This window comes from Gracilinanus agilis, chromosome 5 (assembly GCF_016433145.1).
Source record: "Gracilinanus agilis isolate LMUSP501 chromosome 5, AgileGrace, whole genome shotgun sequence".
NCBI classification, from domain to species: Eukaryota; Metazoa; Chordata; class Mammalia; order Didelphimorphia; family Didelphidae; genus Gracilinanus; species Gracilinanus agilis.
In genome coordinates this window covers 202,590,865-202,608,533 of record NC_058134.1, presented here as the reverse complement: position 1 = coordinate 202,608,533, position 17,669 = coordinate 202,590,865, and the positions used below count along the sequence as shown (strand labels likewise).

The 17,669-nt window shown below is 38.5% G+C and overlaps 1 protein-coding gene across 1 annotated transcript; it reads right to left on the bottom strand.

Moving 5' to 3' along the window:
• Window positions 1-3,810: 3,810 nt before the first annotated feature.
• On the bottom strand, window positions 3,811-8,281 carry LOC123250047 (early activation antigen CD69-like). Its single transcript, XM_044679088.1, has 4 exons — window positions 8,179-8,281; window positions 7,399-7,622; window positions 5,886-5,989; window positions 3,811-3,922 (listed from the first exon to the last, which is right to left on the bottom strand). Exons 1-4 carry the CDS (start codon window positions 8,279-8,281, stop codon window positions 3,811-3,813), a joined length of 543 nt encoding a protein of 180 aa, XP_044535023.1.
• Window positions 8,282-17,669: the final 9,388 nt, after the last annotated feature.

Genomic DNA, 17,669 nt, shown 5'->3' with positions numbered 1-17,669 from the left:
TAAAATTTGTTTAATTTTTCAAAATTTTCACATTTGTTTTGTATTTTATATTCATAAATGTTTTTTGAAGTTCTGTATTTTTAAAAGACTTTTGAGGGCATGATAGATATTCTTTATGTTTTCTACTTGTGTGATATGAGCTAATTATTTAATGTCTCCAAGCCTCAGGCAGCTCTTGAAGATTAAACAAAAGAGGTTGTAATCTGCATTGGCAGAGGAAGTTTCTACGTGGATGAAATGAAATACTTGATATAATAATGTCTTTTCTGGATCTTTCAATATCATCCTGTATTTTTGTTGTTTTTAATATATTTATGATTAACTAGGCAAAATGTCTTCCTAATCATAATCATCCTTGTGATTCTGATATAAATATAATTTGGTTAAACTGAATAATTTTTGGATATATTGGTGAAATTGCTATTTTTAGGGGGAAATAGTACTTAATATCAATGATATAACATGGAATTATGGAGAGAATGGTAGAAAAATGGAGTCAAGTGACCTAAATTCAATTCCTGCCTGATACCTCCTACCCCCAAAGCAGGTCATTTAGCTTTGACTATAAATCTGGTCCCCAGGTAAATCCCTATTACTATATGTTACAGAATATTTACTAATCTGTTTTAGTAATTTCTTCACAGGGAGCTCCCTATATTGATGAAATCACAGTTCTGGCTTTAAAAAAAAGGACAGCTAGGTGGCTCAGGGAAAGAGAGCCAGACCTACAGCAATAGGTCCTGAGTTTAAATCCAGTCTCAGATACTACCTAGCTGTATGACCCTGGCTAAGTCACTTAACCCCCACTACCTGGCTCATCACTATTATGCCTTGGAACTGATACTTAGTATAGATTCAAAGACAGAAGGAAAGAGTTAAAAAAAATTTTTTTTTAAAAAGGAACAACCTACCTGTTGTAATTCTATGGATGATGATGTGGTTCCTTAGGCATATAGGGAATATCATTAAAAGGTTTTTCTAGTTGATAAAGATCCAGACAACTGATAATTGACAATACTACGAAGAGTCGGAATCAATTCATTGTCAATAGTTTCCATTTATTTTTTCTTTTTCATTTATTTTCTAAAGACTATTTAACATATATATATTTGACCATCCAAACACTTTGGAAACAAACAAAACATTTCACATGTAGTATTGCACACATAAGCATTGATCTGAGCAGGCCATCTGTATCAGCTGAGGAAATTGATTTTCCTCAGCTTTAAACAATCGATTTTTCTTGCCTATCAATTTAGAAATAGGCATATCACATATTGCACATTTTCAGCATAGTTATCTGTTTTAAACAGACTCCATTCTTCTCTCCTATTCCTTATCCCTGCATGATATTATAAATACAAGACTAGTTATCAAAAGCAAAGGATTGTAGGGATTTTTTTCGGCAGAATTGAAGCTTCATATCAATGAGATCACTGTTAGATTTTAATATTTGATTAAAGAAAACAAGCCCATCTATGTTTAACAAAAACATAGAAATTAGAGATTGAAATGACCCAATGGTCCAATTTGTCCCCTTAGTCCAGTGGTTCCCAAACTTTTCTGGCCTACTGCCCCCTTTCCAGAAAAAATATTACTTAACCCCTGGAAATTAATTTTTTTAAAATTTTAATAGCAATTAATAGGAAAGATAAATGCACCTGTGTCCTTCACCACCCCCCGGGTCGCTGCAGCACCCACCAGGGGGCGGTGGCGCCCACTTTGGGAATCACTGCCTTAGTCAAATGACACACTTTGAGAGATAGAAACTGAGACAGAGATAGACATACAGAAAAAGAGAGACAGTGAGAGATAAAGAGATAAATCATCTTAAACTTAACATCTTATTTATCAATAAAAAATATTTTAAATGAATGCCTATGGAGAGTCAGGTGTGAAATGCTTTTGAACCCAAAGTCTTTGTCATGAGACGCATTGGGGGTGGGGTGTAGAAGATGACAACTGCTACATCTCTAGATATTTACATTCAGTCTGTTTACATGTAGAGATGAAACTCCTTCATTTTGTGCAATTTTACTAAATGGCCAGCAAATAAATAATTATGAATTCCATCTCTGACTTGTTTTTGAATATTATAGTTAACAAAGGCACTATTTAAACGTAAAGTGCATAGAATCATAGATTTAAAGGGACCTTAGAGGTCTTTGAATCTAATTCCCTCATTTTACAGACAAGGGAACTAAGGGTGAGAAGGGAGATGTCTTGCCCAAGGTCACCAAGCTAATTAATGCCTGATATGGGACATGAATTCAGGTCTTCTGATAATGCCCGCCCTCCATCTTCTGCTCCACCAAATTGCATCTGGAATGTTAAGAAAAGGCTGCTTAAGGGTGGTTAGGTTGCTCAGTGGATAGAGAGACAGTTCTGGAGATAGGAAGTCCTGGGTTCAAATCCATTCTCAAATAGACATTTCCTGGCTGTGTGACCCTGGGCAAGCCACTTAACCCCAATTACCTAGCCCTTACTGCTCTTCCATCTCAAAATCAATACTTAGTATCAATTCTAAGACAGAAAGTAAGAGTTTATTAAATATATATATTCTTCCTCCTTAGGAGTGCTGCTTAATCAGTATCACCATGAGGTTTTCTGGCTCACAGAAAGATTAGTCTATGGTTCTTCCACAGGGTTCTCCAAGGTGCTCCATTTTTTTCTTGGGGAATAAATGATGCTCTGTACTTCAGAGAAACAGGTAAGCTCTTTGAAAGGCAGCCTCCATTCTGCTCTAGAACACTCAAGAAGGAAAAGCCCAAAGAATACTTTTCAGGTCATGACTTTGTTGTTGGCTTTTTCTTCCTGAAGTTTCTAAGATTTAATATTCAAGGCTTGTAGTCTTTTAAAGTGTTTCTTCACAGGGGTACTAGATGGAGAGAAAGCAAGTGGATTTAATTTGTTTTTCAAAGAGCTGGGTACATGATGACAGTGTCCTTATTTCATTTCCTCCAGAGCTAGGACCACTTCAAAAAGAGTTACCACCTAGTTCTTCTCCATATCCATTGTCAACACCTCCAAATCCAGGATGCTTTCATTATTCATCATGCCCTTTTTTAAAATTGCTTCCTGAACCAGGTCAAGACTTTCTACCACCATTACAGAAATGTCCCAAAGCAAAATTTCTTCATCTTCTTCTCTTAGAACTATGACCATGAACTGGATTCATCCTAATGCTGTAGGAGATTCTTACAGCTACCTGAGAAACCAATCGCTTTATTAGTTTTCTCTAGCCTAGGATGACTACTAAAAATCTACATATTCTTTGGTACTATAGTCCAGGAATCCAGATGTTATACATCCATGGTGTTTGTGTACATTTATTAGAATAGAATTAAACATTTTGGTGGCACTTGAACCTTCTAGCAAGTTGATGCTCAAGTTGCTGAGGCTTTGTCATTTTTTTTTCTATTCTCCTTCTTCCTTAATTTGCTCTGTTTCATTCAGCAGCTTCTTGCTCATATAGATTTGTGGTCATCATCCTCTCGTTTTTGACCTAATGGTGAGATAGATATATATCTTGGAATGAATCGTCTCCATCTATATGCTGCAGGAGACATTTCAGCTTAAGCAGCTGGGCTTTTTTCATCAAGCATCGTAGTGTGCTCAGGGACATCTACAGGGAATCTTGGTAAAGACTGGTCTCTCTGGAGCTTTCAGAATGACTCAGGAGATTTCCTAGGCCTCTTACCAATGAAGAAGGGAATGGAAATCTTTAAGGAGAAATTCTTACATGGAATAAGCAAATCCACTGAGAGATTAGTTTCCCTGAGTTTCAGACAAGTCCACAAGCATGAGTTCTCAGTGTCTGGTGGGTTTGCTACAGATCCAGTGTAGATCCTCCTGGCATTTGGCACTGCTGACTTCAGTATTTCTCAAGTATGCACAGTTCCCTGAGCCTGTGAGGTTGAACCTATAATGAATGAAAGAAACCCAGAATTAGTGTCATCAGGAAAGAGAATTTTATGACAACAGAGGCATTTCAAAATCAAACTACAGCGATCTAAGGAGTTAGGCCATTGGAGAGAAAGAAGAGAGTTTTTATTTATATCTTTGGGGCAGCTAGATGGTGTTGTGGATAGATCCCTGGGCCTGGTGTCAGAAGGTCTTGAACTAAAATCCAGCTTTAGACACTTACTGTATAATCCTAGGGAAGTCACTTAAACACTGTCTACCTTGAGTTTCTTCAACTGTAAAATGGGGATAATAACAGCATCTACTTCCCGAGGCTGATCCCATGAGATCAGATGAAATAATATCTAGAGTGAATACTTAGCATAATCCCTGTCCCGTCGTAGGTGCCATTTAAATTCTTATTCCCTTCCCATAACTTGAAGAAAAAGGTATAGACATAGAAATTTGAGGTACTGAATGGGTTTGTCTGATATAACAGAAATTGTAATTTCTCATCGCCCAAACTAATATACATTATATGGTGGGCTTTTGAGATATTTCCAAAAATGTTAGATTTCTCTTTGCAAGAGAAACAATTTCTAATCAACCACATGTCCTCACCACCTGTACATCTAGGGTTCCGTTTGAAGTCCTTTCCAATTCTAGTCAGGCCAATTGCAATAGTCATTTAATTGATGTCCCTTCCTTAAGTCTCTCCCACTCCAATCTATCCTTGAAACAACTATCAAAGTGATAACTCTAAAGCATAATTGAATTATGCTGTTACTCTGCTTAAAAATCAGTATGTTGGGGGTCGGAGCAGCTAGGTGGCTCAGTGCATAGAGAGCCAGGCTTAGAGATCTGAGGTCCTAGCTTCAATTATGGCCTCAGACACTTCCTAGTTAACAACCCCAATTGTCTGGATCTTACCACTCTTCTGCCTTGGAGCCAATACTTAGTATCAGGCTTAAGACAGAAGGTAAAGGTTGTTTAAAAAAAAATTCAATAGCTTCAGAATCAAATAGAAACTCCACTGCCTGACAGCTGGAGCTCCTGGTACATGGTTCTAGGGACAAGGTATCTGGCCTGGAGACAGGAAGATACTCATCTTCTTGAGTTCATATGTGACCTCAGAGCCTTACTTCTTTCTGTTCCTCAGACACAGCATTTCTTCTCCTATTTCTATGCTTTTTTTGCAGACTGTTTCCCTCATTTTCCCTCTGAAATGTGTGCAACTACATAATTCTTAGTGGAGAAGAGAAAGGGGATAGTGAGTAGTTCAAATAACTTGGGTAATCAGGAAAAGCCTTTTGTAGGAGCTGATATTCATACTGATCCTTGGAGACTGATAGGGGTTCCAAGAAAGGAAAGAGAACCATTCTAAGCATAAGGAAGCCCAATGAAAAGACTCAAAAGGAGAAGGTGGAAAAATGCCTTTGCATTCTGTGAGCCTTAGTTTTCTCATCTATGAAAGAATGCAGTAAAACTACCTGATAGCTAAGGTTTCCTTTCAGCTCTAAAAATTTATATGAAAAGATCTTAGATCTAGTGCTAATAGAGACCACAGAGCAGGGGTCGGCAACCTTTTTGGCTGTGAGAGCCATAAACACCACATTTTTTAAAATGTAATTTCGTGAGAGCCGTGCAGTGCTCACAGCTCCGCTCCTGTAACAGCGTCTGAAAAAAATTAACTTTATGGCTCCTGCAGAAAGAGCCATATCTGGCCCTCAAAAGAGTCAGATATGGCTCGAGAGCCATACCTTGCCAACCCCTGCCACAGAGGCTACTTGGTCCAATCCTATCATTTCACAAATGGCTCTATAAAGTAGGGAGATACGTCAGTATATGTACATGGAATACCCTCAATAATTTATTAAAAATCAAAATCTCATTCAGAATAATAGTTTGGAAAAGGAAACTATTGCCCACTCATTCCTCTGAGCCTCAACAATGAGAGAATGAATTTCCATCTCTGAACTCACCAACTGCTGAATTCTTTGTCATTTGTCCATTGCCTCACTTGTTCTGTTTCATTTCTCAGGTCAATCCAGTGCTCAACATTCCCCGCATATCGTTGGAGAAAAATCTTGAAGAAAACACATAGGAAGCCATTGGCATATAGTTCTTCCATGTAAGCATGGAGGTGAGAAATGGATTGATTTCATAGGAAATCTTCCCTCCCCAATGCTAGTGTGAGCTTTTTAATGTATATGCTGTGAACATCAGAAAAGTACCTCTTACAATCATGATAATGACAAAGAGGAGTTAATTCTTATTTGGGGTCCATATTATTAAGCTATTTACTGCAATGAGGATCCAAAAGTCAACTAGTCAAGCAGAATTTGAGAATATTTACTGCCTGGTCAATGCCCATTGAACCCTGTTGTAATTGACCAACTCTTCCTAAGCTGAGTGGTCTTGAACCAGTCACTTAACCCCCATTGCCTAGCTCTTACTGATTTTCTGACTTGGAACCAAAACACAATATTAATTCTAAGCCAGAAGGTAAAGTTTAAAAAAAATGATGGGTGTATTCTGGGTGATCTCTCAAGTCCTTTCAACTCAAAAACCCTATAATGATTCAAGGACTAGAATGTAGTGCCTCCTTACTTCTACCCTATAAAATCTCTAGTTTCCTCTCAAAGCTCATCGCAAGCATCACCCCTCGCAGGAGGCTTCTCCTGGCATCCCCAGCTATCACTGCCTCTTCCCTTCAGTTACATTGGAGTCATTATGTAGAAATTCAGCATAATGCTTATACATGTTCATATTGTATGACCCGTGGGGTCTCCCCCCTGTAAAATACAGGCTTCCTGAGGGCAGAGATTACTTCATACTCTGTATTCTCTAATGCCTAGCACAATGCCTGGCACACAGGAGGTCCTTAATAAATACCTGTAGATTGATCAATTAAAAGCCTACATTCCATTGTTTTACCCAGCCTTATGTGTCTTTGTGCTTGAGTTTCCTTATAAGTGATATATAGTCAGTCAACTAGCATTTATTTATTTTTTTAAATCCTTACCTCCTGTCTTAGAATCAATACTGGGTATCAGTTCCAAGGTAGAAGATCAGCAAGGCTAGGCAATTGGGTTAAGTGACTTGCCCAGGGTCACACAGCTAGGACGTGTCTGAGGTCAGATTTGAACCCAGGATCTCCCCATCCCCAGCCCTTGCTCTCTCTCTACTGATCCACCCAGGTATCCCTCTCCTTTTATTTCAGTTAACATTTATTAAACATCTACTATGTGCTAAGCATTATAATAATGCCATGGATTAAAAAGAAAGGCAAAAACAAAACGATAATAAAATAACAAAAATAGTCTTTGCTTTCAAGGAGCCCATGGTCTAATGGAGGAAAAAACATGCAAATAATATACAATATCTCCCCTCAGAGGAAAGCTATGAAGAGCCACAAACTAGAACAATTAAAGAAAAAAAAGGCAAAACCCCCTAACATCTTAAAATACCTATTTTTATATAGCAAAGTCTTACCAGGTCCTCCATAGAGGCAATCTGGGCAAGAGTTGAGTCATGGGACAAGCAGGTATTTTGGCTGGTGGACCAGTTCCCTGTAGTGTTGGAAAAGATGTAACATTTGCCTTGATATCCAATCCAGAAATCTGGGCACGAGGAAACAGGAGGAGCCAGGGGCATCGATGTCATCGATGGGGATGTATTTACCCTGGTGTATATTCCAGGACAATTGTATTGGCCCACTGCAAATGAAATCACTCAGTATTTTAAACCATAAAACAGACCTCAATGAGCCCATGCTCTGTGTGCTATACTAAATCATAAAATGAGGAATAGGATTGCTGAGAGCTATTTCCTCACTGGAGATTAACTCCCTCCCCAGTGGCATAACGAGCGTTATTTCCCTATGCCCCCAAATAGAATGTTTATCCTAGGGTCAAATAGAGTGTTCTCTGTAATGTCTCTTACCAAGGATGCCAGATAGTAAATGGGACAAAGGAAAAGGTTGAACATGCAGTTTTTCCAACCCCCAACAGCCTTCCGTGGCCACCTAGAGCCCTTCCCCCTGGGAGGAGGTAATTTTCTTGAGTACAGAGAATATCTTTTTGTATTCATATGCCCAGAATTTAGTAAAATGCTTAACAATGATTAATAATAAATAGAATAAACTGAATAAAAGCTTTTAATCATCTATCCAGTCATTCACCCAAACAACCCATTCCTCAACCATTCTGGATTCACTAGACACTTGCCGTAGGTGAGGGGCTATAACCGAATCCAAGGAGAGAGCTCACTCACCTGACAAGGAAATCAATGCTATGATCAAAGTAACAATAAAGACCACCGTGAGAACAGCACATGGAATAGGGCACTGTAGATGGCCATCTGACTCAGGGATCATCATGGAATTTCTGGTCTGGCCTGAAAGAATGGAAATCAATGATCAAGTCAAGTCCTGAAAGCAATTGATGTTTTGGACATCTATCTACAAGCCACTGATAAACAAATATGCTTCCCATGGCTTCTGGCCTAATTAGTTGATTTATTTATCTGTATTTTGTTGCCTTGATGGAAGAGATTCTTGAAAAAGTCATTTGGATGAAAATAAAGAGAGTCAGACAAGACTCTAATTTATTATTCATGCTTTGGTTAGATCCACAAACTCTAGGTTTAGGAAAACTCTAGATTGGCTACATTTTCTTTATTCTTTTGGTGAAATTTGAGGAGGCTTTCTTTTAAAGTCAAATCTAGGTGGCTCAGTGGATTGAAAGCCATGTCTGGAGATGTGAAGTCCTAGCCTCAGATATACTTCCTAGCTGTGTGACCTTGGGCAAGTCACTTAATCCCCATTGCTTAGTCCTTACCTCTTTTCTTTCTTGGAATCAATATTGAATTACAAGTTTCAAACAGTATTGATTCCAAGACAGAAGGTAAGGGTTTAAAACAAACAAAAAGAACCCTCAAATCTACAAAAAGAAACTCGAGTTGTTATTGTTGTTTAATGTGCTAGGGTACACATCATTGAGCTATTTACTATAATGAATATTACAAAGGGTTAACTAGCCTAACTGATTTGAATAATATTTATTGACTAACCATTGCATGCTGAACTTTATTGCATTCCACTAACTCAACTCTAAATATTCCCCAACTCTAAAGAAATTGTTCCCTAAAATTTTTTTAAAAGGTAAAACACTAAAGTTTCTAAAATGGAAAAAAATCCTGTTTTAAAAAAATAATGTTTTAAATAACACTTGTATGTTACTTTTGCATTTGTATAGAACTTTTTCCTTTCACAATAATAGCCCCATGCGGCAGGTCCTGTAATTATGATTATCCTGAATTTGTAATTGAAGAAATTTGGATGCAGAGAGGGGTTAACTTGCCTGTGTTCACACAAATTCTAAGTATCAGAACCAGAATTTAAACTCAAGTCTTCACACTTCAAATCCATGGCCTTTTTCCTCCTTCAAAACCAATGGCCTTTCTTTCTACAATACTAGGGTGATCCACTTGATGCTAAAATAAAGAGAGGGAACACTCTCCTACCTACTTTGAGTGGAGTCCTTCTGACAAATTTATGAGAAGAAATAGAAAAGAGTCCCATAGGATGAGCTGGCATGGAGAGGATGGCTGATTCATCCCAGCATTTAAGTCTGCTTGCATTATCTTTATCTCTGTTCATGGTTGGCTCCCATTCAATGCCAGTAAGCTTTTATAGGGAAAGAACTTTTTGACGGTTGGTTTGTTCATTTACTTTGTCTTAAGCATCTTTCTTAAAGGAGTCACTCAATTACTAAAATCTGTGTTATTGAAAAATAAGGGAAACTATAAACCATTAAATAGATGCTTAATAAATGCTTGCTGAATTAAATTGAAGTGAATTTGACTTCTGCAAATGACTTTTGTAACTGAAAATCACAAGTCAATAGGCAACATTTCTGGAAATCCATGTATTCATGGTACTTTTTCAGTCATGGTTTTTATTCATTGTCGGTTGTTTCATTATTATTATTATAGCTTCAAAATACATCTCCCTTCAATGTTCAACTTTCACCATGTATGAACAAGAACTGTTCCTTCTTTTGGATTTATTTATTTATTCTTTTCCATCTAGTCCCATGTATAGATGAAAAATTATAGCTAACCTTCATTTGGTACTTTTAAATTTTCATTGACCTTTTTATATGTTATCTTATTTAATCCTAAAAAAATTTGGTTGTGCAGGTATTACTATTCTCATTTAAGGGAAGCTGTCATTTCAGTCCTCTGTAATTCTATCTCCTCTGAGCCTTTCTAGCCTGATATTTTTTTCTCACTCCTATAAGGACTGCATCATTGGATGCAACTAGAGCTCCTTCTAGGTCTGGTTTCATTTCTCTCCATCTGATAGTCACTGATGTTGCTAACCACAATGTCAGAACAGGTTTCATAGCATATCCTCAACCACCTAACTCCTACCCCTCCTCCTCCTTTCCTTTCTCCTGACCTCATCTTCCTCCTCCTCCTCTTTCCAACCCAGATCCATTCACCTGCAGTAACAGTGAGTGAGCAAAAGATCAAAGAGACAGGGACCACATCACTGATCTCATCATTAAGCATGTGGTTCAGTTTGGAGTTACTCTGACCCACAGTTCAGCTTATATCACAGGTAAATTTCCACTACACACAACATCATTTCTGAGAACCGATAACCTTTTAAACCCCCTTTCCAGAGGAAGAGTAAGAAAGACAAGAAAAATCCCCCCCACACACACACATAAATATTTCCTGTAAAATCCTTTGACACTGATGTCCATTCATCCATATCAACTAGACAACCAAAAAGGGTTGGAGACAGAGACTATGAATCCACCAGGCAACTAACTATGAGTTCAGGAAATTTTGAGATCCTGATCTGGCCCCCAGATATTTCACTTCCTCTGGCTATCTCTTCCTTTTCAATTTGCTGTTCAATAATGGTGTAAATGGTGTAAGTGCTTCATTGAAAAGGTGATATATATGACTTATGATAGCAACTTGGCTTGCACGTGTGGTCTTCAGTCAGCCTGGTAGCTCAATAGTTAGAAATGCCCTTACACGACTCAGCAGTTTGATATTTGATGACTTCACAAGATTTCACCAGTTTCATCCTTTCTACCATAGGTTCTATGACTCTGTATTTTGTCAAAGGCTTTTTTAGCATCTATTGAGATAATTGTGTGATTTTTGTTTGTTAGCTTGTTGATATGGTCAATTATGTGGATGGTTTTCCTAATGTTGAACCATCCTTGCATTCCTGGTATAAATCCCACCTGATCATGATGGATAGCCCTCTTGATCACTTGCTGGCGTCTTTTTGCTATTATTCTATTTAAGATTTTTGCATCTATGTTCATTAAGGAGATTGGTGGCTCTATGACTCTGAATAGTTCTTATATACTGTAGTACCCTTGCTCCCAATTTCCTGAGTTCCTTTTGGGTATGACTGAAGGAAGGCGGGGAGAGGAGTAAGAGCTTCCTGAGGAGTTTTTCAAAACTGTGGATGAAAATCATAAAACCCTAAAGGAGAGAAAGCTCCAGAAAGAGAACAGTCTGGAAAAGGAAATGACAGCAATCAAAGACATAGACATGGGGAAAATAAAAGAGTGAGAAAGAAGGTAATACTAGTGAATTCAAATGTTTTCAATGGGAGGAAGAATGGAAAAAAACAGATATATAATGCAGAACTAGAAACTGATGCTGAACAAGAAAATGAAACACAACTAACAGAGAGGTACAAATTTGGACAATTCTTTCTTGTCAATTTTTCTATAAAATGCATTTACCTGTGTGACTGTACTATAAAAGGCAGGGTGGAGGCCATCTGGGTGGCTCAGTGGACTGAGAATCAGACCCAGAGATGGGAGGTCCTGGGTTGAAATCTGACCTCAGACACTTCCTAGCTGTATGATCTGGAGCAAGTCACTTATCCCCCATTGCCTAGCCCTTATCACTTTTCTGCCTTAGACCCAATATCCAGTATTGATTCTAAGATGGAAAGTAAGGGTTTTAAAAAATAAATAAAAATAATTTAAAAAAAATAAAAGGCAGGGTGGCAGTTAGAGCTTGACCTCTTGTCTTGGAAAAAGTCAGAGGATGCTGGCACAAGATAGGATATTTGGAAAGGCAGAAGAAATGAAGAGAGATGGTCAAAAGTAGAGGTGATAGTAAGGAAAATAGAAATTATATCTAAGGAGATAGGAAGCATTGAGCATCCTGAGAGTATGATCTGGGTCAGATATATGGAACTAGTAGGAGAAATTTGGGGGGAATAAGGGGAAATATGATGGAGTAAGGTCGGGAAAGCACAAGTCATTTTGAGTTAAGACCATAAAGACAATCTTGAGAATTTCTACATTTCTAGAACTTTCTCTCATCTCAGTCACTTTTCCTCCCATGGATTCACAGCTATAAACTTTTTCCCAAGGCCTTCCTATATCCCTCTGATTGAAGCAGTTTTGGATGCTAGCTTAAAATATATGATGATAGCGGAGGGGCAGGAGACATAACCATCACATTGCCAACTGAATTAATGTCATTATCTGTACACATTTTTCTTCATTCTTCTCTTATTCGTTTCTATAAGTTTTACTTACAATATTTTAATTAAAAAGATAAAATCTGGCTTACTTTGAGTGCCTCTTTCCATGTGCAAGGGGCTGTTCTCTGTTCCAGAAAGTTCCTCTCTCATCTTTCTTGTGCAAGATCTCTTGACTGATCCTAGGTGATGTCTTTGCTGGAGTTCTTGTGTCTGTGATTATAGTCAGAATAGACACAGTCACTTATATTCTGTTACACTGACTCCGCCTCCTTCTTCATTTCCTCTTTCTCCGATTCATCTTTAATTTACAGTCCAATGGTCCAGACAGCATTCGTGTTCTATGGTGAGGGTGTGGTTTTCCCTTAAATCTGAACCCTCCTTCCTCATATAGGTATGACAGGAGGAGCTTGAAAACAGGGAATTTCTTACTTTTGATGGATCAGCTCAGGACAAACTCACAAGAGTTGGGGAGAAAGACAAGTGAGGAAACAATAGAACTCAGCAGATTTAGGATAAGTCCTGGCACATGCCAGGAGGTGAATTCTAGTTTTGATCTTACAGTTTCTACTCATTTTCTCCCTTTGTGCCTCACCTTTCTAATCTGTAAAAATTAAAAGAACTGGGACATCTAGGTGGTTCAGTGGATTGAGAGCCAGATCTAGAGGTCTTGGGTTCAAATCTGACCTCAGGTACTTCCTAGCTGGGTGACCCTGGGCAAGCCACTTAACCCCAATTACCTAGCCCTTACCTCTCTTCTGCCTTGGAAGTAATACTTAGTATTAATTCAAAGATGAATGATAAGGGTTCATTTTATTTTATTTATTTGTAACCCTTTTACTTTCTGTCTTAGAATCAATATTGTGTATTGATTCTAAGGCAGAAGAGTGGTAAGGACTAGGCAATGGGGGTCAAGTGACTTGCTCAGGATCACACAGCTAGGAAATGTCTGAGGCCAGAGGTAAGGGTTTAAAAAAATTAAGAGAATCCTTTATGTGTATATGATGCTTCTATCTAAAACAAATTTGCTGAGCTCTTGATTAATAGTTTCATTCTAGGGAAAGCCTTAGTTAAGATAAAAATAGTTTACCTAGGAAGGAGTATAAACTCATTATCACTGAGTGATCTATTAACCTTATTGACTCTAAGACTTTTCCTCCCCCTTTCTCCTCCCAAGGAGACTCTAAACTCCTTGAGGGTGGAGACTGAGTCATTTAAAAAATTAGTTGCATCCTCAGTGCCCCACACATCCCAGACAAGAAATAAATAGTTGTTGGAGGAAAGGTCTGAGTTTGCTGGTCTGGTAGCCTTCAATTGATGCCCATCAATTCTTTCTTCCTTGTAAATACAGAAGTTCAAGTCTAAATAGAAGTTCTTGACAAGAATGAAAGAAGCCATTTTTAGGGGCTGATTTCACCAGAACCCAGTATAGTGCCATCTTAGTCAATGAGAGAGGCTATACAGCCTTATATGGAAAATCCGGCAGGCTCATCGAGGAAATGAAGTAATAGCCGTTTGATGCAAAGCAAGGCAGCAAAGCCAGGATATGGTATCTGATCATGACAGCAGCTGGGACAGGATGGCACATATACAAAAGACCACAAAACTTCTGACCAAAGTGAATTTCCGGAGTCAACCTGTCAGTTTCCTATTCTTAGTCTGATTGTCTGTGGGTAAAATCAGCTTCTTCGGTTGGCTTTGAATCTTCCTTTGGGTCTGAACTCCACTTGAAGTTAATACAAGTAACTCTAAATGTGTCTTCTAAATCCAAAAGAGCCCCTTGAGGTTGGGTTTTGGAGAAGGATCCCTAGAAGCAGCAGGGTAAGAGCAAGGGGGAATTCCCAATTCCAATGACCTCCTCCACTCCTATCCCAACCCTCAGTAATAATTCTTTATTCTCTTCACCTTCACATTTTCCTCCTGGGTGAAAATTTCCCTACCTAGCTTGAAAGTGTGAACTATTAAGTTTTTCTCTTCCTGATTTGGGAGAATGAAAGAAATACCTTCAAACCAGCAAACTCTGAAGATTTTTTTGCCTTGGCAGACTTTCCAAAAGGGAATTCAGTCAATGAAACCTTAGAAAATTTTGAATGAGCTTTGGAGTGGTCATGTTCTGGAAAGACTAATCTAGAACATGCTTTGGTATAGAATTTGTGAGCAATATGAGTTGATGTTCACTGTGGCCCTGTTTGAAGGCAGGAGGCTACAACATCACTCTTCCAGCCTAGTGATTTCACTTAAAAGACTCTATAAATGGCTTAGGTTGTTTGCTTCAGCTCACCTCACCCCTTACTCAGATCAACCCCAGATGAGGAGAAGGGTTCAAGACCCAAGCACTGTTTCCTTTTTTTCTTTGTGTCCACAATACTTAGTCCAGTGCCCGAGCATAACGCTTAGTAGAGCATGCTTAATGAATACTAGTTAACTGACTAACAAAGAGTGGACAGTGCCAAGGGAGAAAGCCTCAATCCACAAACTGTTAGTGAATAAGGAAAAATGGATATTGTAAGACAAATACATGCTATTTTAAACAAAAAATATATGTATTTCACTTTTAAGCTGCAAAGGCCCAGGAAGAATTTCAAACTATCCTTTAAAAAGTTCTTTAGCTTTTGTAATTTTTAAATTTTATTTTATTTATTTGTTTGTTTTTTAAACCCTTGCCTTCTGTCTTGGAGTCAATACTGTGTTTTGGCTCCAAGGCAGAAGAGTGGTAAGGGTAGGCAATGGGGGTCAAGTGGCTTGCCCACGGTCACACAGCTAAGAAGTATCTGAGGCCAGATTTGAACCCAGGACTTCTCATCTCTAGGCCTGGCTCTCAATCCACTGAGCAGCCCAGCTGCCCCCTGTAATTTTTTTAAAAGATGGAAAATTGTATTAAAGGAATAGAATCATTTTGATCCCCCTCAAGGCTACTTAGCCTTCCCTTTCTTGATTATTTCTAATTTGTCCTGCCTATATTATGTTTGTATACACTTGTTTTTCATGTTGCCAACATCCAGTCCTTAAGGGTAGAAACTGTTTTTCCCCTTTTTTGTATCCCCAGAATTCAGCACAGTGCTTACTGCATAGATTTGTTACAGTGTAGTGGATGTGATAAATGTTTATTGACTGACTGGTACTAAAATAGAATAAATGAAACTGATACAGGCTGGTTGCTAAGACAAATAGTATCATCAGGAAAGAGAACAAAATAAAAACAAAGATCTTTCCCACTAAACAGAAGTAAATAGGAAACAAAAGGTCACAACCTTACAAACTGTTTCTTTTGTCAGAGCACCTTTTCTGGCTTACCTTCACCTGTTCTAGTTACTTTCCTTGTCACTACAGAATTATATTGTTTGGAAGGTTATTTTCCAAATAATCTTTCAAGTTAGATAGGGAAATGGGGACCTAAGTGGCTCAGTATACACAGTACTGATTCTAAGCTAAAAGGTAAGGAGAAAAAAAAAAGATATGTAGGGGAGTTGTTATCCCCAATTCACAGATGAAAAAACTGAGGTTTAAAGTAGTGGATTGAACAAGGCTATAATGCTAGTTAGACTAGAACCCTATTCTTCTGATCCATTGCCAGGATTCTTTAATCAAAAGATTAATAAACATTTATTAAGCAACTACTATGTGTCAGGCACTGTGCTAAGCATTGAGGACACCAAAGGAGACAAAAGACAGGGCCTATCCTCAAGGAGTTTACAGTCTCATAGGGGAAAAGCAGCTAGGTAGCCCAGTGGATAGAGAACTAAGCCTGGAATCATGAAGTCCTGAGTTCAAATGTAACCTGAGATACTTCTAAGCTATGTAACTCTGGACAAGTCATTCAACCCCATTTGCCTAACCCTTACTACTCTTGGAACCATGTCTTGGAACCATGATTCTACAGAAGGTAAAGATATAACAAAAAATAATAATAATCTAAAAGAAGAGACAACATGCAAAGAAATATATTCAAAGCAAGTAACATATAGGATAATAGTGTGTATCTCGGATTTTGCACCCTTGTACTTCATCTCCCAGAATCCCTTTCCTTTTGTCCCCATGTTACATCGTTACATTGCTTGGAAAAAAAAAAAAACTTTCTGTAACTCCGCCTCCTCTCTCTCCTCCCACTATTGTGGTCCAGGTAAACTCTTTACTCAGACTATCACATTCCTCTACTTCAAGTGATTATTAATAAATCTTGTAAAAATAATACTTGGAATATTGGATATTAATTTTTAATCTTACATTTCTGGTACCACTTCAGAAGATGAATTCTCAATTTTTTTATTCAGATAGCCTTTCAGTAAAGACAGTAAGTTTGCCCAGTGGTGGGGACTCCGTCCACCATGAGAGCTGAAAGTCTCTCTCCACTCAAGCTCATGCAGCTCCCTGGCTGCCTCTAGCTGATGCTGCTCCTGCACTTCTGGCTGCTAGCTGCTCCTGGCTACTCTGTGGCCTCTTCCCACAGCTGTCTCAGAGCCAAGTCTCCATAAGCAGAAAATGTATATATTTCTCCCAGCTGAGTGGCCAGTACAGGCTCCCTGCCTCTGGTTGCAGCCATACCCCTCTCCACCAGCACATGGGTTTTGAAGCCTGCACTAGCCACTTTTCAGTAGGGGAACACAGCATGGAGCAGCAAACCCATGCTATCCACCCCAAACCCAGTTTGACTAACTTGGGTGGGGGTCTCCTCTGCCAACCTCTATATCCTAAAAAATCCAGCATAATGGTGGGGGTAGTGGGGTAGTGAGGGAGGGTCAGGTACCCTCTCAGTGGATTTGAAGCTAGACTTTTTGGAAATAAGCCTCTGTTTTTTTTTCCTTTTTCTCCTGACCCAAAACATCTGGGGAAATTCGTATTTCATATTCAAATACCCTATTGTTCTCCCTGGCAGTTTTGCCTCTATGGAGGAAGGATATTTTTCCAAGCCTCTTAGCAAACACCTAAAAGGTTTTTTTTTGTTGTTTTGTTTTACCTTCAAATCAAGGTCTTTTGTTTTCCCTGTAATTAAAACCCATTGAGCTTTCTTTGAGGAGTAAAGATGTTACAAAGCATGGTTGAATTTCTGAAGGAATACCTTTTGTTCCCGGAGAATTTTACTGGGTTGGAAAAGCATACAAGTACAGATTGGCTCTATTTACTTCTGTTCCTGGCAGTTTTTATTTTCATTGGATATTTCCCACTTATTTTATTTCTCCTAAAAATAAACAAGAGGGGGCATCTGGGTAGCTCAGTGGATTGAGAGCCAGGC

Bases quoted from the DNA above. Each gene is read 5' to 3' on its own strand.
- LOC123250047 (XM_044679088.1), bottom strand. From the start codon at position 8,281: ATGATCCCTGAGTCAGATGGCCATCTACAGTGCCCTATTCCATGTGCT. The intron at 7,623-8,178 runs GTGAGTGAGCTC...TTTCATTTGCAG, and splicing joins AGCATTGATTTCCTTGTCAG to TGGGCCAATACAATTGTCCT. The intron at 3,923-5,885 runs GTGAGTTCAGAG...CATTCATTATAG, and splicing joins GACAAAGAATTCAGCAGTTG to GTTCAACCTCACAGGCTCAG.